Source organism: Lampris incognitus, chromosome 3, assembly GCF_029633865.1.
Source record: "Lampris incognitus isolate fLamInc1 chromosome 3, fLamInc1.hap2, whole genome shotgun sequence".
Taxonomy (NCBI): domain Eukaryota; kingdom Metazoa; phylum Chordata; class Actinopteri; order Lampriformes; family Lampridae; genus Lampris; species Lampris incognitus.
Genome location: NC_079213.1, coordinates 112561553 through 112588995, shown reverse-complemented (window position 1 = coordinate 112588995; position 27443 = coordinate 112561553). Strand labels below are relative to the sequence as shown.

The following is a 27443-nucleotide window of genomic DNA, read 5'->3' as shown; positions in this document are numbered from 1 at the left end:
CAACCTCACCAACAACGTCATCATCAGCCTCATCACCAAGTTCATCAACCTCACCAACAACCTCATCACCAACCTCATCAACCTAATCAACAACCTCATCACCAACAACCTCATCAACCTCATCACCAACCACATAAACCTCACCAACAAACTCATCAACCTAATCAACAACCTCATCAACCTCATCACCAACCACATAAACCTCACCAACAACCTCATCATCAACCTAATCAACAACCACATAAACCTCACCAACAACCTCATCACCAACAACCTCATCAACCTAATCAACAACCACATAAACCTCACCAACAACCTCATCACCAACAACCTCATCAACCTAATCACCAACCACATAAACCTCACCAACAAACTCATCAACCTAATCAACAACCTCATCACCAACAACCTCATCAACCTCATCACCAACCACATAAACCTCACCAACAACCTCATCATCAACCTAATCAACAACCACATAAACCTCACCAACAACCTCATCACCAACAACCTCATCAACCTAATCAACAACCACATAAACCTCACCAACAACCTCATCACCAACAACCTCATCAACCTAATCAACAACCACATAAACCTCACCAACAACCTCATCACCAACAACCTCATCAACCTAATCAACAACCACATAAACCTCACCAACAACCTCATCACCAACAACCACATCAACCTAATCAACAACCACATAAACCTCACCAACAACCTCATCACCAACAACCTCATCAACCTAATCAACAACCACATAAACCTCACCAACAACCTCATCACCAACAACCTCATCAACCTAATCAACAACCACATAAACCTCACCAACAACCTCATCATCAACCTCATCATAAATCTCATCATCAACCTCATCAAGGCAGGAGATGGCGAGAGAGAGAGGAGCATAGAGGGACAGAGAAAAACAGATGTGGATAAGACAGAGAGAGAGAGAGAGAGAGAGAGAGAGAGAGAGAGAGAGAGAGAGAGAGAGAGAGAGAGAGAGAGAGACAGACAGACACACACACACACACACACACAATAAAAGTAGGTCAGAAAAGCCTGTGTGTAACAAGTGTTGAATATGCATTAAGGAGATGAAAATAGTGACGGCAACAACACTGCCAACGGCAACCTGCTGATATGTGCTTCAGCTCTGTGTGTGTGTGTGTGTGTGTGTGTGTGTGTGTATTCTCCACTGGGTTTTTCTGGCTGGTTTGTTTAGGTCATCAGCTGTCAAACCATTACCAAAGACTGTGGAGCTCTTCCCAGAAAATGAGAGAGAGAGAGAGAAAGTATCCGTCTTTCTGTGTGTGTGTGTGTGTGTGTGTGTGTGTGTGTGTGTGTGTGTGTGTGTGTGTGTGTGTGTGTGCGCTCTGCTTTGTTGGTTCATTATGCATGAGTGTATGTGAGGCTGTCGGTATGCAAATTGCTTTGACAAGGTAATGCAGTGTGTAGCAGTGTGTAGGGTCTACTTGTGTTTGTGTGTACCTTTGTCTGTGTGAGAAATAAACAGTGTGAGACGGTCGTGCAATCAAACATGCACACTAAGAAAACGCACACCGACTCAAACACGGTATAAGAGAAAATGTGTGTTTGTGTGTGAGAGATTGAGAAGGGGGAGATGAAACAATCCATGTGTACACACACACACACACACACATGCTTACAGAAAACACACACACAATGTGTGTGTGTCTGTCTGATGATGAGGGAGGTCTGTGTGTGTGTGTGGTTGTGACATCCTGCAGAGGTTGTCTATCTGGAGGGACGACACCATCTTATCTTTCTTGGCTGCCGAATGGAAAACATGTCTTGGGTTCCAGGAGCCAGATCCTGTTCAGTTCTCACTGACACACACTCACAACACTGACACACACACTTACACTACTGATACACACTTACAATACTGACACACACTTACAATACTGCAGAGACTCTACTGGCTGTTTCTGTCTGCTCGGTATCAGGCGGGGCGATTCCCTCTCTCTTGCCCTTTCTCTCACCTGCTATCTGTGTGAACTCTGGGGTTGATGATGTCTTTAGATGAGTGTATGAAGGCGTGTGTGTGTGTGTGTGTGCATGTGTGATATGTGCATGATGGTTAGAAGAATATTAACTTCAGTGCACTTTTAGTATTACTCTTTTAAACTATCCATCCATCCGTTATCTTAACCGCTTATCCTGCCCTCAGGGTCGTGGGATACTGGAGCCTATCCCACAGCCATTCGGCGGCAGGCAGGGTGACACCCTGGACAGGCCGCCAGGCCATCAGAGGGCCGACACACACACACACACGCACACAATGTTGCCGGCAACCACACAGGAAGTGTGTTGGGTGAACTGGCGTCGGGCTGGTGGTGAACACCGCCTGCATTCTGGTTCCTTGTTTGGCTCCTGTGATGAAGATGGAAAACACTATGCACCCTATAATTTTTCTTGGCAAAGTCCTACCAGACAGTAACAATAAAAGGATAATTCCCGGGGATGAGCCGTGGGCCGGACTTGGGGGGGTCCACTTGGCCGCTCTCTGGCCGGCTGCTCTCCTGCGTTGGTCTTGCTGTACTTCGCCCTTCTCTCCCAGTTCTGGAACGCATACGCAGCACACACTTCAAATGATAAACCGAGAGTTTGTGGGACAGGTGAGGTGTGAGCCATTTGGGTGGAGGCGTGGCGGGCGGTTGTGATCTTCTCTGTGATGCTCCAATCCCTGCTTGCACCTCAACATTGCCCTGAAATTTGAATCCCAATCAGACTGGTTTAGTATCACACACACCCATCCACCCAAACCATACTCCAAACAACAACCGCTGCTCCACCTCCTGGGCCAGAGCACGGCAATCAGTGATGGCGGCGTTGGCTAAAGCAGCTTGCAGGCGAGAAGGCTGCTGTCGCAGAAACAGTTGGATGAAGAGGAAGTTGGGCTCGTGCTCGTGCTCTCCCAGGAGATCCAGTATGCTGTCCATGAGTTCAGACGGCTTACTGTCACCAAGACCCTGTAGAGAGAAGAGCCGGCTGGCCTGCTCCGCGTCAGGAAGTTCAAAAGTTTTCAACAGGTGGACCTTTGGTGTCTCGTATTTACCCCCTATTTTTGAGGAGGCTCACCAATCTGGTTGCTGTTGAACTCCCGAGGGCCGACACCACAGAATGGCATTTTGTGGCATCTGCGGTGATTTCCCACAACGCGAACTGTGCTTCTGTCTGGGCGAACCAAGCCGAGGCTGACGACTCCCAGACCTCCGGCAGCTTGACAGAAACCGCATTAGTCGTCATGACCTTGAAGAGCTGTGAAACGTCCAGCAGACAAACGCCTGGGTCACCAGCGTGGAAGTTGCGAGCAAACATAGACGATCAACTTCTCTCTTTGACTACAGCGACGCGTGTATCGTTTATTCCTTCTGCACACCCCACCTCCAGCAACATGGCGCTGCATGAGGAAAGCGGAGGTGTGGAATATTTTTCAGAAGTAAATGGAAAGAGATGTCAACAGTGTAACGACCACGGATGACTAGACCCGCTAGCCCTTGGCTAACGGGCCGGACCCTTTAGTCGACTGGTTAACATAGTCACCCGTGGTGCGGAAGACCCGGGTTTGCGTCCAGGCTGCGGCGATTCCCGGCTGCCCCCTCAATTCACTACATTGGTGTCAGAAGTGGGATGGTGAGACCGTGAGGCCATTGGAAACGCGTGCGCCCAGAGGCGTGAGGGAGCTGGTATGCTGAAGCGTGGGGACGCGCTTCCCGAAGGAGGGGGGTAGTGTAACGACCACGGATGACTAGACTTGCTAGCCCTTGGCTAACTGGTCAGACCCTTTAGTGGACTAGTTAACGTAGTCGCCCGTGATGCGGGAGACCCGGGTTCGTGCTGCGGCGGTTCCCGGCTGCCCCCTGAATTCGCTAAAATTTGTTGTATAGTTATGTCATGGAAGAAGAGTTTATTCACGGACAGCATGTTGGATTTTGGTTAAATAGTGTAGTGTGTGTGGTATATGTGTATTTTTTTTGTTTGATTTCTTTGATTTGGTGGGGGGGTATGTAGGCCGGAAGCCATGCCAAAGCCTACAGGTTGCCTCACTATGTTCTGTCTTGTCTACCTGTGTTTTCATTGTAATTCTGATCTTCTTTGAGTCTGTAGAGTTCGATGTGTTGTGAGATATTTTATTTCCCTATTGGTTCAAAATATGTGTTTTATTTTGATTTTTTTTCCTATAAAATAAGAGGGGAAAAAAACATGGTGCTGCGTTACTATGGCTACACGCTGAGCTCTTAAAGTGAGTATGTCAATTTAATACAAACAACAGGCTATGGCGAATTATGTCCGTACGTCCACTAACTCCTCACAATATGTCACTTGATGGGAGAAACCTCAGTTTTCACTGCAGACCCAGAGATACAAAAACCATCGCCAACAACTGAAGGTGCCTTCCAAGTGCTGAAACAAGGTTGAAAATCAGCAAATCTTCCATTTAAATGAACTACAAAAGACTTCATGATTTGGATATTCGTGGACTACTGTCCTACATACAGCAACAACACTGAAGCATCTGAAAGGACATTTGTTTTCATGTAAATCTTCAGGTAACTTTAACAGGGCCTTATAATCCCACTGAGCACTAGACAAGATTTCAACATGGCGGCTACGCAACTAGCTCAGTTAGCATCTGGCTAAGGCTAACCCACTCTGAGACCACACTGTTTAAATAATTACATTATTGCTTGTAGCCCAAATGACCATAATTGTAGCAATAAGAGTCACGATGGACGTTCATATGTTGTGCTAGAATACTTTTGTTTTAGTTTTAGAGTAGCTTCTCAAGTTAAGGTCTAGAAATCGATTAAACTTTTCAACCAAATTTAGCTAACCTTTTGCCTAGACAGCCCATCTAACCCTTTAGCCTACATGTACTGCCTAGGATTAAACTGGTCAAAACCTATTTGAATGCTAGCCTAAATAGCCACTGATACAACAAAAATAACTGTTAGTATTCTAGCATGATGAATACAGGCTTGTGTTGTGTATCTTAAGCAGCTGAAATCCTTTGGGTGATATATAATTATCCATCCATTATCCGAACCGCTTATCCTGAACTCAGGGTCGCGGGGATGCTGGAGCCTACCCCAGCAGTCACTGGGCGGCAGGCGGGGAGACACCCTGGACAGGCCGCCAGTCCACCACATGGCTGCCCCCCCCCCCCCACACACACACACGTTTAGTAAGTAACGTTACACAGTAAGTACTGTTACTCTGTTGTCAACAACAAATAGCTGATTTTTCAACTTGGCACAATTTTACAGTTGTATTGATGTTAACCGAGGTCATATTTGTTAAGTTTATGTCTTATCTAATGTGTTGTCGAGCTCCAATGTTGTGGTACAACTTACCGTTAGCTAATGTAACTTAGGCCCTGTTCACATATGGCATTAACATGCACCTTGGGTGAACTGATCACAAGTGTTAACAAATTAACTAGTTAGTTAACTAATTTAGCAAGTTAATATTAACTTGGGCAACAGTTCAGAGTTAACTTAGGTAAATGGCTAAAATGGCTGCAAAGGTGAAAAGGCAAATCTCTGAAGGTGGATTGTCCTTGTCGTTAGCTAGCAAGCTAGCAGTCCTTATCTGTATTTTTGCTTTGTTTATAGATTAACGTTGCTGTAAACTGTTACGATATACACTCACCGGCCACTTTATTAGGTACACCTTGCTAGTACCGGGTTGGACCCCCTTTTGCCTTCAGAACTGCCTTAATCCTTCGTGGCATAGATTCAACAAGGTACTGGAAACATTCCTCAGAGAGTTTGGTCCATATTGACATGATAGCATCACGCAGTTGCTGCAGATTTGTCGGCTGCACATCCATGATGCGAATCTCCCGGTCCACCACATCCCAAAGGTGCTCTATTGGATTGAGATCTGGTGACTGTGGAGGCCATTTGAGTACAGTGAACTCATTGTCATGTTCAAGAAACCAGTCTGAGATGATTCGAGCTTTATGACATGGCGCATTATCCTGCTGGAAGTAGCCATCAGAAGATGGGAACACTGTGGTCATAAAGGGATGGACATGGTCAGCAACAATACTCAGGTAGGCTGTGGCGTTGACACGATGCTCAATTGGTACTAAGGGGCCCAAAGTGTGCCAAGAAAATATCCCCCACACCATTACACCGCCACCACCAGCCTGAACCGTTGATACAAGGCAGGATGGATCCATGCTTTCATGTTGTTGATGCCAAATTCTGACCCTACCATCCGAATGTCGCAGCAGAAATCGAGACTCATCAGACCAGGCAACGTTTTTCCAATCTTCTATTGTCCAATTTTGGTGAGCCTGTGCGAATTGTAGCCTCAGTTTCCTGTTCTTAGCTGACAGGAGTGGCACCCGGTGTGGTCTTCTGCTGCTGTAGCCCATCTGCCTCAAGGTTCGACGTGTTGTGCGTTCAGAGATGCTCTTCTGCATACCTCGGTTGTAATGAGTGGTTATTTGAGTTACTGTTGCCTTTCTATCAGCTCGAACCAGTCTGGCCATTCTCCTCTGACCTCTGGCATCAGCAAGGCATTTTCGCCCACAGAACTGCCGCTCACTGGATATTTTCTCTTTTTTGGACCATTCTCTGTAAACCCTAGAGATGGTTGTGCGTGAAAATCCCAGTAGATCAGCAGTTTCTGAAATACTCAGACCAGCCCGTCTGGCACCAAAAACCATGCCACGTTCAAAGTCACTTAAATCACCTTTCTTCCCCATTCTGATGCTCGGTTTGAACTGCAGCAGATCGTCTTGACCATGTCTACATGCCTAAATGCATTGAGTTGCTGCCATGTGATTGGCTGATTAGAAATTTGCATTAACGAGCAGTTGGACGGGTGTGCCTAATAAGGTGGCCGGTGAGTGTGTGTATATATATATATATATATATATATATATAAAGTTGGTCAGAATGTATAAATACTTAAAACAACTTTAGCTGGGTAGCTTGCATGGCCAAAATGAGCATTATAAAAACAATTTTTAGCTATCCTTAGCTAACCTAAAATGGTCCCTAGGTAATATATGAGTATATCTCGATGAATTAAACAGTCTGGCTACATTTAGCCAAGTATATACCGAGCTTGTAGAGCGCCAACGCGTAGCCACTTCATCTGGGTTTACTGGATGACAGGTTCTGCCCCACACATGGTATTTTTACTCTGCTGGTACACAATTAGAATTGTGCAGTAAAATATCATTACAACAGAACTGCATTCTTAATCACACATTGTCTTTTCTGTAAACACACTGGACATTTGACCGCCCAGATCAAAAAACAGAATCTATTTTGAGCCTCGACTGCATGACTGTCTCGCTGCTGACGACATGCCGCATTCTATTGTTAAAGCTGAGGGCCCCAGGTCTTCATTCTACTGGACAGAAATAGACACCACAACCCTGTAAACAGGAAACAGGACAGAGGGCTGAGATGTGTGTGTATGTTTTGTGTCTGCGCGTGTGTGTATGTATATGTGTGTGTGTCTGCATGTGTGTGTGTATATGTGTGTCTGCGTGTCTGTGTTTGTGTGTATGATTATATCTTTTTACTTAAGTCTGAGTCTACTCTCCCATTCTGTCTCTCTTACACATATTTTCCACTTTCCAGGTTCACCATTTGATTAAATTGTGTTTGTGTAGTTGTGTGTGTGTGTGTGCATATGTGTGTGTCTCTTAGAGCTACACAGGTTGGGTTGTGTATGTCTGTGTGTGTGTGTGTGCGCGCGTGTGTCCAAGTGGATCAGGGTGTGTTGGGCAGACGCTGAGGAATGTAGCAGAGGTGAGGGATAGGCTCCATCAGACACAGCGAGCCGACTTGCTGCTCTGTGCTGCGTAGAGAACCGTATGACGCTCAGAGATAAGACAAGGCTCTCTGGATATTAATTACTCAGCATGCACAGGGAATGCCTCCGTGACTCTCTTGGACACCAAGATGGAGAAGTGGAGGACTGGACAGCGGCCAAGGGGATTTGTGAAGATGTAAACACTGGATTTCTATATTTGCATGTGACTTTACACGGAGACGGTAAACTCCTGTCACACGTGCAGTAAGTCACCCCACATCAGCAACCACCAGGAGACGCCAGCGCAGAAACCTGCAAGAATGGTCACGTGTGAATGGACAGAGCTTTAAATAGAGAAATGAGGCTATCTCAAGGAAGAGCAAATGAAAGTGAGCATAAGAAGAGAGAGAGGATGTTTGCGGATGACTTTGTGATCTGTAGCGAGAGTAGGGAGCAGGTCGAGGAGAGCCTGGAGAGGTGGAGGTATGCACTGGAGAGAAGAGGAATGAAAGTCAGAAGGAGCAAGATGCAATACCTGTGTGTGAATGAGAGGGAGGACAGTGGAATGGTGAGGATGCAAGGAGTAGAGGTGGTGAATGCACGAGTTTAAATACTTGGGGTCAACTGTCCAAAGTAACGGGGAGTGCAGGAGAGGTGAAGAAGAGAGTGCAGGCAGGGTGGAGTGGGTGGAGAAGAGTGTCAGGAGTGATTTGTGACAGAAGGGTACCAGCAAGAGTTAAAGGGAAGGTTTACAAGATGGTAGTGAGACCAGCTATGTTATATGGTTTGGAGACGGTGGCACTGATGAAAAGACAGGAGGAGGAGCTGGAGGTGGCAGAGATGAAGATGATAAGATTTTCACTGGGAGTGATGAAGAAGGACAGGATTAGGAATGATTATATTAGAGGGACAGCTCAGGTTGGACGGTTTGGAGACAAAGCAAGAGAGACAAGATTGCGATGGTTTGGACATGTGTGGAGGAGAGATGCTGGGTATATTGGGAGAAGGATGCTGAATATGGAGCTGCCAGGGAAGAGGAGAAGAGGAAGGCCAAAGAGGAGGTTTATGGATGTGGTGAGGGAGGACATACAGGTGGCTGGTGTGACAGAGGAAGATGCAGAGGACAGGAAGAGATGGAAAAGGATGATCCGCTGTGGTGACCCCTAACGGGAGCAGCCGAAAGTAGTAGTAGTAGTAGTAGTAGATAAGAAGAGAGAGAGGAATAGGATTCATGGAAGAGAAGGGTGTGTGTGTGTGTACGTAGGTTCCTCTGCTTAAATTCAAGTTGACTGGCAAGTTAAGTATGTTTACATCAGTATGTTTACATGATGTTAGAAAGTGGATTTATTGTGTTAGTCTGACTAAAACTGGCCTTTTAAAATACATGTAAACGTGTTAGTCCGACTGAAATCGTACTAAATCGAATTTCTGGAAGTGGGACTAACACACCTAGATGATGCGGTTGGGGATGGATTTACTCTGGCATGTATATGCTTCAATCGGCCCTGAACTGGCCTAGGCGTTCCGCGCATGATCCATAGTTCCCGTGGCGGTCTTTCACCCGGAAGTCGAACAGCGTAGCATCAACAATATCAAGATGGCGAGTGCTAGAGCGAAAACCACACATTTCTGGACAGACGAGGAGACAAACTTCATGTTGTGTCACTTGTTTGTCACTTGTTTTGTATGTGACGCAATAGGTCAACTGGAAGAAGGTCCAATAGCAACCAGCTGAAAGGGGGCATATCGCCACCTACTGTACCAGGGTCGGACATACTTCCGTCAATAAATCGATTCTCCCCTGGTTCTTGTATACTGGAACGACAGTAGTCCAATCACATTGCCTAATCGACCTGTAACCGTAGCTCGGCTTAACTGTGCGTGTAAACGCAGTCAATACATGGGGACAAACCCATCTTAAAATCCCCCGCTTCTCCACCTGACACCTCGGTGGCCATGAAGAGGTCATGGATGTTTCACCTCTCACATCAGTCTGCACGTTCATCACTTATATCCAGCTGTGTCGACAAATCATCTATCTATCTATCTATCTATCTATCTATCTATCTATCTATCTATCTATCTATCTATCCATCCATCTATCTACAAATGAGGTTTCAGCAAAGTGATGCTCATCCATGCTGAAACGAATGGAAACTGATGGTTACCCGGGAAACATGCAAACACCAGTGTCAGGGATTCAATCCATCATCATGACCTGAAGTCTGTCATCTGTGGACTGCTGTCAAAACATCTCTCGCTCTCTTGCTCTCTCTCTCAAATTCAAATTGCTTTATTGGCATGCCCATAACAAAATATAGTATTGCTAAAGCACTGTACAAATATACATACAGAAAGAAGATAATAATATATACATATAACACATAAATAAAAAGAAGGTAAGTTAAAACTGAGGCCTGATGCAGATCAGCAGGACATTCTGAGTCCCTCATGTGGTGGTAGGCAGAGATAAACTGCCCTGCGAGAACACAACTTTCTTCCATGTCCCCCTGTATCATTTTTACTTTTTCATTATCTGATTGAATAAACTGTGGGTGTTTATTGCTGAATTTTGGGAAAAATTGCTCCCTGATAAGTGTAAATGTTGGGCACTGTGGGAGGAAGTGCTGCTCCGTCTCTACAGCAGCTCGTCCACACTGTTGGCACCGCCGCTCCTCTTCTGGCGGCCATGTTTTCTGATATCTGCCTGTTTCTATGGCCAGGCTATGAGCACTCAGTCTGTACTGTGTTAACATATCTCTCTCTCTCAATTCAATTTAATAATACCTTACTGGCATGACTGCATTCATTACAATGTTGCCAAAGCAGGTAAAAGTGAAATAGGTTAATACAGTATAAAAAAAAAAGAGATAAATAAAATAAATGGAAAAAGGAATAGGTAGAACTGGTAGAAGTATAGAATAGTATTTCTTTAGGCTATGGCATTCTGACACATATTGTGCCGCAAGGTGTGACCTTTGGCCCTCTCCTGAAATAAGTGGCCGTTGTTCTTTCTCATCCAGAAGTAGAACATTTGGAATCTGGTTTTCAAATGTCTCCTGGTATTTTTCTCTTATGTTCTGGAATTTCTCACAATTTAGCAGGAAGTGCATCTCTGTCTCCACCTCACCTGCCGTACGTACAGTGACCACGCTCCCTCTCTCTCTTGCGCTCTCTGTTGCTCTCTCTCTCTCTCTCTCTCTCTGAGATAGAATGGCTTGTACTCACTCAACCCACCTCCTTTTCCTCCTCCCTGCATTCCACACTTTCTTTTTAATACCACTCACATTCTCTGGTCCCGCTCTAGCTCCCTCCATCACCAGCTGCTCATAAAATGCCACAAACCTGCAGAACGGACTTGTAGAACTGGTCTGCTTCCTCTCCTCCATCTCATCTCATCTCATCAGTGTTAACTAACCATGGAGGGAGGAGAGAGCGAGGGACTCCGCCTCACAGCTTACTAACATTCAGTTGATCAACACAACTGAAATGGCGCCTGTCATTTACTGTCAATGATCATCTATCACTGCACAGCTGATAGATAGATAGATAGACAGATATAGTCAACAGTTTGCCCTTCTTGGACTGTGATGTCCACATTGGGGAAGACAGGAGCCTCCACATTGGGGTTTACAGGAAACCTACACACACAGACCAATATCTACTTTTTGACTCACACCACTCTCTGGAACACAAACTGGGCGTCATCAGAACTCTGCAACACAGAGCTGACAATGTGCCCAGCAGCACTCAGGCCAACGAGAAGAACACAAACACCTGAGGGGAGCTTTAAAAACCTGCGGCTACCCCAGTTGGACCTTTGTGAAAACTGCAACATGTTCCACAAAGACCAACCAGGTGAGCAATGAGGAGAAGAGGAACAGAAGGAATAGCACAGTCATCCCGTATGTTTCTGGGGTCTCCGAGAAACTCAGGAGAATGTTTAACAAACACCGCATCCCGGTATACTTCAAACCCAGCAACACACTCCGACAAAAAATGGTTCATACCAAAGACCGTGTACCACACACCCGGAAAAGCAATCTGGTGTATGCTGTACAATGCAATGAGGGTTGCACTGACCTATACATAGGAGAAACCAAACAACCACGACACAAACGGATGGCCCAACACAGAAGGCCAAACTCCTCAGGACAAGACTCAGCAGTCTATCTACACCTAAAGGAGAAGACACACTCCTTCGAGGACAGCAACGTACACATTTTGGACAGAGAAGATAGATGGTTTGAAAGAGGGGTGAAGGAAGCCATCTATGTGAAACTGGAAAAACCATCCCTCAACAGAGGAGGAGGTCTGCGTCACCACCTATCTCCCACTTACAATGCCGTCCTTTCATCTCTACCCAGGAGACTAGAGAAGCCTAGCCTCCAAGAACAACAGTCGGTCACTAACGGCTCCAATGACTCATGACCACTGAATGGAGCACTAACGAGGTCGAAACTAACACCTCCAACAACTGTCGTTGCTAAACATCGGAACACAAAAGAGCCATTGACATCAATAGCTCTGATAATGACTCCAAAGAGGCTAAATATCTGAGTTTCATCACCAGCCAGTCAGACCAGCTTGGTCTAGTCAGAAAGGCACAAACTGATGAAGCCTCTTGGATGAGAGGCGAAACGTCTTCACGGATATATAACCAAGTCCAGTTGCACTTGATTCAATTCCTTTGGATAACTGTGTATGTATTGTGTATTTGCCAGGTGAGGTGACTGCATCCTCCTAGTTTGGAGGGAGGGTCTATCCTTGGTGACAGGACACCACTATGAGAAGATGGAAGATGACATGGCGGTATTTCACAACAGGATAGAGCGGCCCTGCCCTGTCATAAACCGTCAGTGAAGGGTCACATGACTATGTTGTTGCATATTTCTCTTCACAGGGTGTGGTCAGCCTGACCTTTGACCTGTTTGCTGTTGCTTGTACGGTCATGTGATCGATCCAACAAATTGTCGGCGAAGGTGTCGGCTGATATGTGCAACCTGTAGAGTGACTAACTGCAGCTTGGTCACAGTCATGTGTGTTTGGTTTTTGTTTTAGGTTAAAACTGCTGACCTCATCATGCGGTGTCCTCTTCGGTGGTGATCTCACCGCTTTAAGAAATGATGTGTCTATTTATAAAAACTGTCAGCTTCAATGACATCACTGTGGGGAATGCTTTGCCAAACAGTCACACAGACGGCGTACATTCCCGTCCACACGCACTCGGACACGGGAGTCCACACCCGGCATACTAGAACCACAGGGATTTCACTCCTACCTAAAACAACCAGGGGCAGTCAAAATGACCGCTGGTTTTTAAACTCTATATTCTGTCAAGATAAATATCCAGTTGAGATATTAATATATTACATATGTTAGTATGTCTGTTATGAAACGACTGACACCAAAATTAACATTTTAACAACTACAAAACTGCAGTGAATTCAGGGGGCAGCCGGGAACAGCCGCAGCTGGGACGCGAACCCGGGTCTCCTGCACCACGGGCAACTACATTAACCAATTGACTAAAGGGTCTGACTCGGGTTCGTGTCCCGGCTGCGGCGGATTCGCTACATTGGTGTCAGAAGCGGGATGGTGAGACCGTGAGGCCATCGGAACCACGTGCACCCAGAGGCGTGAGGGAACTGGTATGCTGACGCAGCCACCGCAGATAACTAGACTCGCTAGCTCTTGGCTAACGAGTCGGACCCTTTAGTCGACTGGTTAACGTAGTCGCCCGTGGTGCGGGCGACCCGGGTTCGCTTCCCGGGCTGCCCCCCGAATTCGCTACAATACTCTTTTTGAACAATTTAAACTTCAGCGAGACATGGTCGAACTTGAAAAGCAAAATTGAAAAAGGGAAATTACCTGAAAAACAAAACGGAAAACACATATTGCTAACCTAACAAACGTAACAAGGCCTATAAAACGTGACACGTAAAAAAAGAACTGAAAATAAAAATTGAAACAGTCCCAACCAATGACCGCAACTGAAAACTACTAGAACGACCCTGGGCCGCCACGGTTTTTAAACTCTATATTGTGTCAAGATAAATACCCAACGGAGATATTAATGCATTACATACAGTGTTGTAGTACTCGAGTCCAGGATTCAGACTCAAGTCCGGCTCGAGTCCTGATTTTCAGGACTCATGACTAGACTTGGACTTGAGCACTGACGTCTCGGACATGGACTCGAGCGTTGACTGCATTTGGACTCGGAAGTTGGAGATGAGGACTCAGACTTGTTAATTGATAAAGACTGTTTTTTTGTTTTTGTTATTTTTTGTAATAGGCCTTAATAATCTGGCATAAGATATTGATAGCTATTATAATACCGTAACATTATTCAATTTGGTGCAACTAGTGCGACTCAGACTCGAGGTTTAGTGATTCGACTACAACACTGATCAAATGTTGGTATGTCTGTTAAGAAACGACTGACACCAACATTAACATTTTAGCAACTTTAATACTATTTTTCAAACAATTTAAAATGGCCGCTGTCCAACGCCTGTAAATTGCAGCGCCTCGGTGGTAGTCATGGTGCGTCTGTAACCAGACATGTTGGACATAATCACATGTCAAGATTAGTCTATTTGTCTGCACTGGAGGGCGCTAGTGAGTTTCTAGAACAGAGCAACGAACTTCATGAAGAAATGACGCAACAACACACGTCATATATACTGACATGACGTGCACCATCATGTGCACATTATGAGTGGCCATTTTGACCGTCCATGGTCGCTTTAGGGAGATCTTATCATAACTTTTCTTTGTGTGCGATTGATCTAAAACTAATTTTAATGCAAATATATGCAATTTTAGGAGCATTCAGAGAGCAGCAGGTCTGTATCTTTTTTCCCCACAAAGTTATTAAACTTTGAAAATCCAGAACGGTCATAATGACCATCTTGGTCGTTCTTAATACTTCTTTGTCATTTCATTTACTTAAGTTTTATGTTTTTGGTGGATATGCAAATCATACTTTTCCCTCAGTGCTTTAACTCTTAAATACAGGTATTAGGTCACCCTTAATAATCATTTTAATAATCTGTTGCTGTCAGACAGTCAGGCCGTGTTCTTGCAGGGTACCTGCTGACATGAAATACAAACACACGCGCAGTTAAAGCTCTTCTGTTGAGGCGCAACATGACACTTAACATGATACTGTCATTGTACAGGATGTCAGTTTACTGAGGCTGCACTGTGACACGAGTACTGTGATGTCAGCACTGTGACGTGAGCACTGTGACGTGAGCACTGTGACGTGAGTACTGTGATGTAAGCACTGTGATGTGAGTACTGTGACGTGAGTACTGTGATGTAAGCACTGTGATATGAGTACTGTGACGTCAGCACTGTGACGTCAGCACTGTGACGTGAGCACTGTGATGTGAGTACTGTGACGTGAGCACTGTGATGTGAGTACTGTGACGTGAGTACTGATGTAAGCACTGTGACGTGAGTACTGTGACGTGAGCACTGTGACGTGAGCACTGTGACGTGAGTACTGTGACGTGAGCACTGTGATGTGAGTACTGTGATGTGAGTACTGTGACGTGAGCACTGTGATGTGAGTACTGTGACGTGAGCACTGTGATGTGAGTACTGTGATGTGAGTACTGTGACGTGAGCACTGTGATGTGAGTATTGTGATGAGCACTGTGACGTCAGCACTGTGACGTGAGTACTGTGATGTGAGTACTGTGATATGAGCACTGTGACGTCAGTACTGTGACGTCAGCACTGCGACGCGAGTACTGTGACGCGAGCACTGTGACGTGAGCACTGTGATGTGAGTACTGTGATGTGAGTACTGTGACGCGAGCACTGTGATGTGAGTACTGTGACGTGAGTACTGTGACGTGAGCACTGTGATGCGAGTACTGTGATGCGAGCACTGTGACGTGAGCACTGTGATGTGAGTACTGTGACGTGAGTACTGTGACGCGAGCACTGTGACGCGAGCACTGTGATGTGAGTACTGTGATGTGAGTACTGTGACGTGAGTACTGTGATGTGAGTACTGTGACGTCAGCACTGTGACGTGAGCACTGTGATGCGAGTACTGTGACGTGAGTACTGTGACGTGAGCACTGTGACGTGAGCACTGTGACGTGAGTACTGTGACGTGAGCACTGTGATGTGAGTACTGTGATGTGAGTACTGTGACGTGAGCACTGTGATGTGAGTACTGTGACGTGAGCACTGTGATGTGAGTACTGTGATGTGAGTACTGTGACGTGAGCACTGTGATGTGAGTATTGTGATGAGCACTGTGACGTCAGCACTGTGACGTGAGTACTGTGATGTGAGTACTGTGATATGAGCACTGTGACGTCAGTACTGTGACGTCAGCACTGCGACGCGAGTACTGTGACGCGAGCACTGTGACGTGAGCACTGTGATGTGAGTACTGTGATGTGAGTACTGTGACGCGAGCACTGTGATGTGAGTACTGTGACGTGAGTACTGTGACGTGAGCACTGTGATGCGAGTACTGTGATGCGAGCACTGTGACGTGAGCACTGTGATGTGAGTACTGTGACGTGAGTACTGTGACGCGAGCACTGTGACGCGAGCACTGTGATGTGAGTACTGTGATGTGAGTACTGTGACGTGAGTACTGTGATGTGAGTACTGTGACGTCAGCACTGTGACGTGAGCACTGTGATGTGAGTACTGTGACGTGAGTACTGTGATGCGAGCACTGTGACGTGAGCACTGTGATGTGAGTACTGTGATGTGAGTACTGTGACGTGAGTACTGTGATGCGAGCACTGTGACGTGAGCACTGTGATGTGAGTACTGTGATGTGAGTACTGTGATGTGAGTACTGTGATGTGAGTACTGTGACGTGAGTACTGTGATGTGAGTACTGTGACGTCAGCACTGTGACGTGAGCACTGTGATGTGAGTACTGTGACGTGAGCACTGTGATGTGAGTACTGTGATGTGAGTACTGTGACGTGAGCACTGTGATGTGAGTATTGTGATGAGCACTGTGACGTCAGCACTGTGACGTGAGTACTGTGATGTGAGTACTGTGATATGAGCACTGTGACGTCAGTACTGTGACGTCAGCACTGCGACGCGAGTACTGTGACGCGAGCACTGTGACGTGAGCACTGTGATGTGAGTACTGTGATGTGAGTACTGTGACGCGAGCACTGTGACGTGAGTACTGTGATGTAAGCAATGTGATGTGAGTACTGTGAAGTGAGTACTGTGATGTGAGTACTGTGACGTGAGTACTGTGACGTGAGCACTGTGATGCGAGTACTGTGATGCGAGCACTGTGACGTGAGCACTGTGATGTGAGTACTGTGACGTGAGTACTGTGACGCGAGCACTGTGACGCGAGCACTGTGACGTCAGCACTGTGATGTGAGCACTGTGATGTGAGTACTGTGACGTGAGTACTGTGATGTGAGTACTGTGACGTCAGCACTGTGACGTGAGCACTGTGATGTGAGTACTGTGACGTGAGTACTGTGATGCGAGCACTGTGACGTGAGCACTGTGATGTGAGTACTGTGATGTGAGTACTGTGATGTGAGTACTGTGATGTGAGTACTGTGACGTGAGTACTGTGATGCGAGCACTGTGACGTGAGTACTGTGATGTGAGTACTGTGATGTGAGTACTTTGATGTGAGTACTGTGATGCGAGCACTGTGATGCGAGCACTGTGACGTGAGCACTGTGATGTGAGTACTGTGACGTGAGTACTGTGACGCGAGTAGTGACGGGAGTACTGTGACGTGAGTACTGTGATGTGAGTACTGTGACGTGAGTACTGTGACATGAGTACTGTGAGTTTCAGTGTAGCTTCTGGGGTTTAGTCAGCTCTCACATGCACCCTGTTATTTACCAGGTGTGTGTGAGGCAACACAAGTGTGATTGTGTTATATCACACAGCCTAGTCCTCACTTACATACACACACATTCATCTACGGGACACACACACACACACACACCCCACCACACACACCTCTCCCTCTCTCTCATACACTCACACAAATATACACACAGACACACACACTCTCTCTCTCTCTCTCTCTCTCTCTCATACACGTACATACACACAGACATGCATGCACACACACAGAGAACACATTCCTGACCTGACTGGCTCCTGTCCTGGATCCTCTCTCTCTCTCTCCCCCTCCCTTTCTGTCACTCTCTCTCTCTCTCTCCCCCTCCCTTTCTGTCACTCTGTCACTCTCTCTCTCCCCCTCCCTTTCTGTCACTCTGTCACTCTCTCTCTCTCTCTCCCCCTCCCTTTCTGTCACTCTTTCTCTGTTGCTCTTTCTCTCAATCCCTCTCTGTCTGTCTGTCTCTGTCTGTCTGTCAGGGGGGAGGAAGTTAGACAGCAGACGCTAAACCAACACAGGAGATGGCCAGTGAGTGTATTTGCAGCACTGACTCGGAGTGGCTCCTCAGTGACTCGGGAGACAGCCAAGTTAGGGGTGTTTACCCCCATCGCCTCACCATGGACCACAAAGGTCCGTTTAACGCAAGACTTCTCCGTTTGATCCAGCTGACAGCTAAACAAGGTGAAAGTGTGGAGATGTCAGGGGACGTTGTGAAAGAGGATGTCGGTGAATTTGCTGCTGACTCAACGACTTTAATCTGCCAGCATGGGAAGAGTTTGTACTCGCTGTGATGACTCACCAGAACCACATTTATACAAGTTTTTTTTTTCCTTCAGCAGTGCTTTTAATCACATTGACAGTTACTGGGAGCGGCCCATTTTTTAAGACTGTATTTACCAGACTGACTGTTACAACTTGCAAAACGTAAACTTGACTACAGTATACTTGAGCTTTACTTGTCCTTTTAAACTTGTTTGACATTTTAAAGTTTTTGCAAAACTATCACAACAAGGCTGGTATGGTATATTTGGAACATTATTTTTTTAAATGTTTATTATTTTTCCTGCTCCATCCTACCCTCACTCATGCCCAAGACCCCGAGATTCTTGAACTCCTTCACTTGAGGCAACAACTCATCCCCAACCTGGAGGGAGCAATCCACCATTTTCCGGTAGAGAACCATGGCCTCAGACTTGGAGGTGCTGACTCTCATCCCGGCCATTTCACACTCAGCTGCAAACCGCCCCAGTGTGCGCTGGAGGTCACGTTCTGATGAGGCCAACAAAACCACATCATCTGCGAAGAGCAGGGATACAATTCTGAGGTTCCCAAAATGGACATATTCCTCACCTTGGCTGCGCCTTAAGATCCTGTCCATGAATATCACAAACAGAATTGGAGACAAGGGACAACCTTGGCGGAGTCCGACACCCACCGAAAACGTGTTTGACTTTGTGTCGAGAACGCAGACACAGCTGTCACTTTGATTATACAAGGACCGGATGGCTTGTAGCAACTGCCCCGGTACCCCATACTCCCGCAGTACCCCCCACAGAGTGCCCCGGGGTACACGGTCGTAAGCCTTCTCCACGTCCACAAAACACATGTAGATTTGCTGGTCAAACTCCTATGCCTCCATCAGAACTTCTGCAGGGGTAAAGAGTTGGTCCGTCGTTCCACGGCCAGGGCGGAATCCGCATTGTTCCTCCTGGATCCGAGATTCAACAATCGGTCAGAGCCTCCTTTCCAGCACCCTAGAGTAGACTTTCCCAGGGAGGCTGAAGAGGGAGTTGAGTCGGAAGGCAAAGCTCTAAATTTACAAGCCAATCTTCATTCCAACCCTCACCTATGGCCATGAGCTTTGGGTAGTGACCGAAAGTGTGAGATCGTGGTTACAAGCAGCTGAAGTGAGTTTCCTTCGTAGGGTGTCTGGGCTCAGCCTTATGGATAGGGTGAGGAGCTTGGACATTCGGAGGGAGCTCGGAAGAGAGCCACTGCTCCTTCGCGTCGAAAGGAGCCAGTTGAGGTGGTTCGGGCATCCGATTAGGATGCCTCCTGGGCACCTTCCTTTGGAGATTTACCAGGCACGGCCAACTGGGAGGAGACCCCGGGGTAGACCCAGTGTGGGAATGCCTTGGTATCCCCCAGGATGAGCTGGAGGGCATTGCTGGGGAGAGGGACGTCTGGAGTGCCCTACTTAGCTTGCTGCCACTGCGACCCTAACCCGGAGAAGTGGCTGAAGATGAATGAATTAATGTTTATTATTTTCATTTTATTATTATTAATTTATTTTATTTATTATCATTATTTTATTTTATTGTTTTTTATCTTTTATTTATTTTTTAATTATTTCAATTATTTTATTTGGGCGGCAGGGTAGCGCAGTGGTTAGTACAGTCGCCTCGCAGCAAGAAGGTCCTGGGTTTGAACCCCGGGGTAGTCCAACATGCAAACTCCACACAGAGGGCCATCCCGGGTCGGGATGGCCCTCTGTGTGGAGTTTGCATGTTCTCCCTGTGTTTGTGTGGGTTTCCACCGGGTGCTCCGGGTTCCTCCCACAGTCCAAAAACATGTAGGTCAGGTGAATCGGCCGCACTAAATTGTCCCTAGGTGTGAATGTGTGTGTGTTGGCCCTGTGATGGCCTAGCGGCCTGTCCAGGGTGTCTCCCCGCCTGCTGCCCAGTGACTGCAGGGTTAGGCTTCAGCATCCCCGCGCCCAAGAGCAGGATAAGCGGTTTGGATAATGGATGGATGGGAGGAGCCCAGTACAGACACTCTAAACTGAACATTTAAGTGCTTTGCTTTAGTCCAGTGGTTCCCAATCAGGTCCTCAGTACTTCTGGTTCTCTATTCTACCAGGTAGTTCATTACATTCACCTGTTGTCCCCGTTATCCAGCTTCCATCAGGCAGGTTTTAGATGGCGTATATCGCTGGGTGGCTTTTCGTTACCATTACTACAGTCATAAGACGACAACACACTATTTGGTAACACACACACACACACACACACACACACACCCACCCATAGGCAGCGGTAACAGTCCCAGGGTGAACAGTGTTCAGGGCTGGGAAACTACCCGCCCGTCGGAAAATCGCCTTCTGGATAAATCTATGCGTAATTTCAGTGGGAGATGACATGTTGTTGTTTTTTCAGAACATAGAGTTCCTATGAAAGACGTCCTTGCAAGTTTTCTCATGTAGAAGATTATTTCTTAAAATTTGTGCATGCAAGTGTGTGTGTGTCTGAGGATTTCTCTGTTGTGTGCTTGTGTCTCTGTCAGTATGTCTCTACAACTGTCTACTAATGCAAACGTAAGCACTATATTAGAAAAGGAATTACGGTTAAAGATTTTGAGGAGGGAGGGCTAAAAGCCATCGACGTTGACTGTATTAATAGCACTATCAAAATAAACTGGTTGGGCGTTCGGGTGGTGTAGTGGTCTATTCCGTTGCCTATCAACACGGCGATCCCTACAGACACAATTGGCCGTGTCTGCGGGTGGGAAGCCGGATGTGGGTATGTGTCCTAGTTGCTGCACTAGCACCTCCTGTTTGGTTGGGTGCCTGTTCGGGGGGAGGGATGAACTGGGGGGAATAGCGTGATCCTCCCACGCGCTATGTCCCCCTGGTGAAACTCAAATCAATCAATCAAGTTGCATCACTGTCAGGTGAAAGGAAAAGGCCCGCGACTCCGCAGAATAATAACAATAATAAACTTATATAGGGCTTTTCTAACACTCAAAGTCGCTTTACAATAAATGGGGGTGAAACAAGACAATAGATAAACATAATACAAACATCCAAGGGTTGATGGGAAGGGGGAACTGGGGGGAATAGCGTGATCCTCCCACGCGCTACGTTCCCCTGGTGAAACGCCTCACTGTCAGGTGAAAAGAAGCTGGTGGTGACTCCACATGTATGGGAGAAGGCATGTGGTAGTCTGCAGCCCTCCCCAGATTGGCAGAGGGGGTGGAGCAGCGACCGGGACAACTCGGAAGAGTGGGGTAATTGGTCAAGTAAAATTGGGGAGAAAAAGGGGTAACCCCCCCCCCAAAAAAAACCCAAAACAAATAAATTGGTTAAGGTCCTTTGTGAAAAATGAAAACAGCTTATGGTTCCATATCCCTAGCCAAATTTGTATGAAGCTAAGAGGCATCAACCTTCTTAGATGTGATTATGACCTTAAAAAACTCCCTATCAAATTATCCACGTTTCATCAACAGATAGTACTATATTGGAAAATGATCTACAAGCATAATTTTAGTCCCCACACCACTTCATTAATTGCAGGTATGTGGTATTTAGAAATAAATCCTTGTTTTATAAAGATTGGCTTGGGAAAGGAACATGGTCTGCAATGCACTTAATGGAAAATACAGGAAATGTTACGTCTTATGAGAATTTTTGTTCAAGATGTAATTCAAACGACCGAGAACAATATGATACTGTTATCAACGCAACACTCTAGAATAGTGACGTCTTACAACTTGTATCAAAGTAATGTAGATCCGCACCTTCCTAGACTTTTGGTGAATGGACATGATCTCATCGGTCTAAAATTAAACAACAACACAATCCGGAGAGTCTTTGTCAAAGAATTATGTCCATTTTCATCAAACAGAAACTCCATTTTACAATATTTCTTCAAAGATGAAGCCGAAAAATTGAGAGCAAAATTCTTTAAGTTTCCAACTGCACCAAAAGTAAAGGAAGTGCACTTCAAAATTATCCATGGAATATATCCTTCTGGAGAATTTTTAAGACGTCGGTTTGCTTTAGACTGAAACAACTGCTCATTTTGCAGTGAACACACTGAAACAACACAACATGTGTTTTATGAATGTCAGTTTGCTGGAGCCGTTTGGGAAGATCTGCATCATTGGTTGTGTCCTAAATTTGATAGTTTCTTTGAACTAAAAAAAGGATGTGGTTTTAGGCACGCTTGTGAAAGATGGAACACATGATTTGGCATTTACCACAATTAATATTATTAGAAAGTTCAACAGATTCCTGAAAACGCAGCCAAACTTCTGCATATTTCATAGGAAACTGTTTCAGTATGTCTCATCACCAAGGTTAATGGAGAAGAAGAATGCTATGGAACTCTGACTTAATGGCAGAACTTGAACTTGCAGAGAATCTCTAGGACTCCCCTCCCTTTCATTTATGTATTTAATTTTCTTCATTCTCTGTACCTTTATTTTCCCACGCTTTCTTTTGTTTTATGTGTTGTATGTAGAATTTAAACATGCCAATAAAAAACGTTTCAAAAAAAGAAGAAGAATGTAAACGGAAGATGGCAGCGCAAATTCACGTTTGCGGCGGCCTCACCCAGTATCATCCATGCAGTGTCTTTGTCCACGTCTAAGTTTTGTCTTCGTTTGATGGCTGGGAGAGCTGGCACTGGATCGGCTGGGAGAGCTTGGTCTGCTATATTCCATGGGCCCAAGGACCACGGCCCTGACTGGAGCTCTGCCCGAAGAGGAAACACCAAGGGCGGTCTGACAGGATGCGAAAAGGGGCAGGCTAAGCTAACTTCTAGCCCATGCAGACCGGCAGTTTTGTTAACATTGAGGGCGGTCTGGCGGCAGCCTCGCCTGGCCTTGACTGTGTCTTCAGTGGAATGCGGGGGGGGGGGGTGTCAAAGGTGTCTGGCTGGGAGACCTGGCGTTGGAGCGGCTAAGGGAGCTTGGTCTGCTGTGTCCTACGGGCCCAAGGACCACAGCCCTCACTGGAGCGTGCCCAAAGAGGAAACACCGAGGGCGGTCTGACAGGACGCAGAAGCAGGGCAGGCTAAGCTAACTGCTAGCCCATGCAGACCAGCATTTCCGACAGTCATCCTGGCTGGCGTTCGTTCTCCTGGACAATGATCTTTTTTTTATTTTTTAGTTTAGATATATGTTAGTTTGGACGTGTGTTCTTGTAGTTCTTGTAGTTTTTGGATATGTGTTTTTGTCTTTGTGTTGAACTGCTGTGGGCTGAGGGAAATTAGGTTTCGTTTCCTTTCATGTGCGCAAGTCCATGAAATGAAATGACAAATAAAATAATGAAACGACAAAATGTGCTTCTGATTTCTGACTAGCATATAAGCAAGTTGTATTTGGAGGGAAGCTAATTTTCAGAGTGTAATAAATAACAAGTAAAATTTCAAAGTACCAGTACCAACCTATACTGTTATGGCTTTGCAAGATGATCAGCCTAAGCATTAAACCAGCGGTGGCTAACCATGTGCCATAGAGAGCCATGTGTATACACGTTTTCATTCCAATCCGACTCCACACCAGGTGATTACCCTGATACAGTTTTCCTCTTTGGTTGAAGGGCTGCTAATTAGTGAAATCACCTGGAGTGGAGTCGGGCTGGAATGAAAACCTGCATACACATGGCTCTCCATGGCACCTGGTTAGCCACCCCTGCATTAAACAATTCACATACATATTAAGTTAAAGTATACTGTTCTTAAGTTTACTTTTTGCAGGTACACCAAAAGGAAACTAAAAGTACTTAAAGAGTTATACTGAAAGTGCACTGACGTTATATTTTTTCTAAGCGTCAGTCATATATATATATATATATATATATATAAATCCAGTGAGTCAAGTAATTCTCTATTCTCTATGAGACAGTACAAGCCTGTTTCATGCCATAAGCAATCATCAATTGTCAGCTGATGAAACACGATTGTACTGTCTCATAGAGAATAGAGAATTTACTTGACTCACTGGATTATTTTGCTCCTTATTTGTTGAGCACTTTCTCTACCGTTGAGTGTTTCTTTAAACAAAGTTATATATACTATGTGTGTGTTTACTGATGTGCCCATCTGTTTCATGTGTGTTGTGTGTTTAGGTAGGATGTGCATGTTTCCAGAGAGCATCAGCGCCTTCCAGACATGGCCACCATCTCCTGGGATTACAGATCACGAGTCCAGCCTGATTCTTTAAGGGTCCATTAACTCTTTCATCCCTCACCCCTCATCCCATAAGAAGCCCGGAGCATATACACAAGTGTACTTTCCCTGACACTAAATCAGGGATTACCGTCATACGAGAGCCATGAAGCTGCGTCCTACTTGTAAAACCACTTAGACGTCGAAGAGGCTCATGATGGCGACGGTGTCCAGAGACATCAGTGTTACCGTGACTATCTGGCATGTGTCAGTCAGAGCTTCAGCGATTACCGAGAGCTCTAATTAACATGACTGCACGAGAAGAAAGAGGAGAGATGGGCACGATAGATAAGAGAGAAACATGAGAGGGAGTGACATGTGACACAGATCTGAATGTGAATTTGAAACATGGCAAGTACAGTACACTGAATTATGTGTAGTGTTGCGACCCTGTACTGTTGGGAGCGCTGATTAGCGGAGCCAGTCTGTCACCCGCCTGCTTACTGTCAATCACGGGAATGTATTGTAGCAAATTCGGGGGGCAGTCGGAAACTGCCACAGCCAGGACATGAAACCAGTCCTCCTGCACCATGGGCGACTACGTTACGCAGTCGACTAAAGGGCCCAACACGTTAGCCAAGGGCTAGCGAGCCTATTTATCCGTGATTGTTACACTACCCACCTCCTTTGGGGAGCACGTCCCCGTGCTTCAGCATACCAGCTCCCTCACGCCTCTGGGCCCACGCACTTCCGATGGCCTCAAAGTCTCACCACCCCACTTCTGACACCAATGTAGCGTATTCAGGGGGCAGCCAGGACGCGAACCCGGGTCTTCCGCACCACGGGAGCGTTAACAGTTGACTAAAGGTTCTGACCCGTTAGCCAAGGGCTGGTGAGTCTATTCATCAGCGGTCGTTACACTGTTATGCCAGTGTAACCCTCATGTGGGTTACACCAGTCAGTGTGTGTGCCTGTGGCTGGTGGAGCAGCAGGGGGAGGGCTGGCCTGCTGGTTATTTGTTCGTTGTTTTGCGTGAGTGGGTGATTATTGAGTTAATGGCAATTTGTACGGCGTGGCTGTGGCCAACAACAGCCAAGAATAAAGATGTCGTTCAGTTGTAAGTTCGGTAAGTGTGATCTTTATAGCGGTGAATGTTACAGTATTGTGGCGAGCCGGCGTGCAATTCTCGTGTCCCATATACCCCACAACCCCGAGAGTGCTGTTTAATTTTAATACCTTGTCAAAAGCGAAGAGAACTAACAGCAAAGGAGGGACAAGGACAGAACCAACGGGAAAGGAGGGACAAGGATGCATTTTAGAATGGTAGCTCCTGTGTCCCATACATCACACGACCCTAGGAGTACACCTTTTTTTTGTCCCTCCCTAATAGCTACCTCACCCTGGCTTCCCAAAACAATGTGATGATTCAACACATCAATGTTAGTAAAGGTCCTACAGTCAGTCAATCAGTCAAATGGTCGTCTACCCAGTCCGAGTCAAACCCTCAAATATCCAAACAACAACAATCAAAACATGAACACAACATTTGAACACATAAATAACGATTACAACCCTAACATTAACAGTCCCATGAGCCCGCTCCCCCAGCGCAGAGCCATCGGCAGTCAGAGCCACCGCCTCCCCCGGTCGCTACAGTATTATCATGCTGAGGCTGTAATCAGGCCAATGCATGTCGTGCCGTGCCGGCAAGGAGTCTTGTGCACGGCTATCATTTATCATTTGTTTTTCCATTAGCGTTGGCGCTAAAATCACGACCAAAATTCCCCACAGAAAAACTGCAACGACAACAACAAATGACGGCACGCAGCGGTGTTTGTCTACGTAATGCAGTGCCCATGATGACTGGGAAAAACACTGTGCTGGCTGAGCCATTGTTTTCCTATGGAGAGAGCGGTGTCACCTGATCTAGCGGTGTTGCTACATTAGGCATCGTGGACTGGTTGGATTTTCCACTTTGCCGCTGCACTCAAAGTTCAAACTATTTGAACTTTGAATCCTGTTTGCTGTTGACCTTTCAAAGCCCATCCAATCAGATAATGGTGTAACCTACAAAAAGACTCACTAGCTGATCGCCAGGGGGTTGGCCCCCTTTAGTCGAATGGTTAGCGATGTCACTTTGTGGTGCAGAACAACCCCAGATCGAATCCCACAGGGGACGGAAATATACTCGGTTACATTGGTGGTAGCGGTGGGATCCACAAGTGTGCAGATCCTTATAAGTCTCTTCGGAGTGCAGGAATAACTTAGTGCGAAGGCACACTTCCAGGAGAGGGTGACTACTGTAACCTACAAAAAGGCTCACCGGCCGATCACCAGGGGGTCAGCCCCCTTTAGTCGAGTGGAAATATGCTTGGTTACAATAGCTTTGTTTTAACATACATGATATCAACATCTCTAGCTCTTTCATGGAAGAGAAGCTAATGCTAAGTGTCTGTGAGTTTCTAGGGCAACCAGATTTGACTCCCTATTCTGTCATTAACGCAAAAGCTAACAACGACTTGCAGTTTAGGCTACTATGTTTTTTGAGCTAATGTGTTGGTGCTAGCTGCTTTACACCTAACCAAGCAAGTTAAACTGCTGGTGCCAGCGTCTCTGACCATGACAGGATACAGACATTTTAGTTTAGTTTTCTGATGAAAATTATAGTGACAGGCATGGGCGCAAGTCCATGAATACTAGGATGGCATCCAGCGCTTTACCTGTGCCCCTGTCCATAGGGTTAGTGGTTATGTCAGGAAGGGCATCTGGCATACAAATTTGCCAAATCATTATGCGGATTGACAAGACCATACCGGATCAGTTGAGGCTCCATACCAGATCAGTCGAGGCCCGGGTTA

At 46.2% G+C, this 27443-nt stretch overlaps 1 protein-coding gene across 1 annotated transcript in view; it reads left to right on the top strand.

Moving 5' to 3' along the window:
- LOC130109965 (homeobox protein 3-like) overlaps nucleotides 1-27443 on the top strand; it is a 52813-nt gene that overhangs the window by 174 nt on the left and 25196 nt on the right. Inside the window, exon 2 of the mRNA XM_056276930.1 lies at nucleotides 28-893. Within this exon, the coding sequence (XP_056132905.1) occupies nucleotides 28-893 (866 nt within the window). The remainder of the gene's footprint in view (nucleotides 1-27; nucleotides 894-27443) is intronic.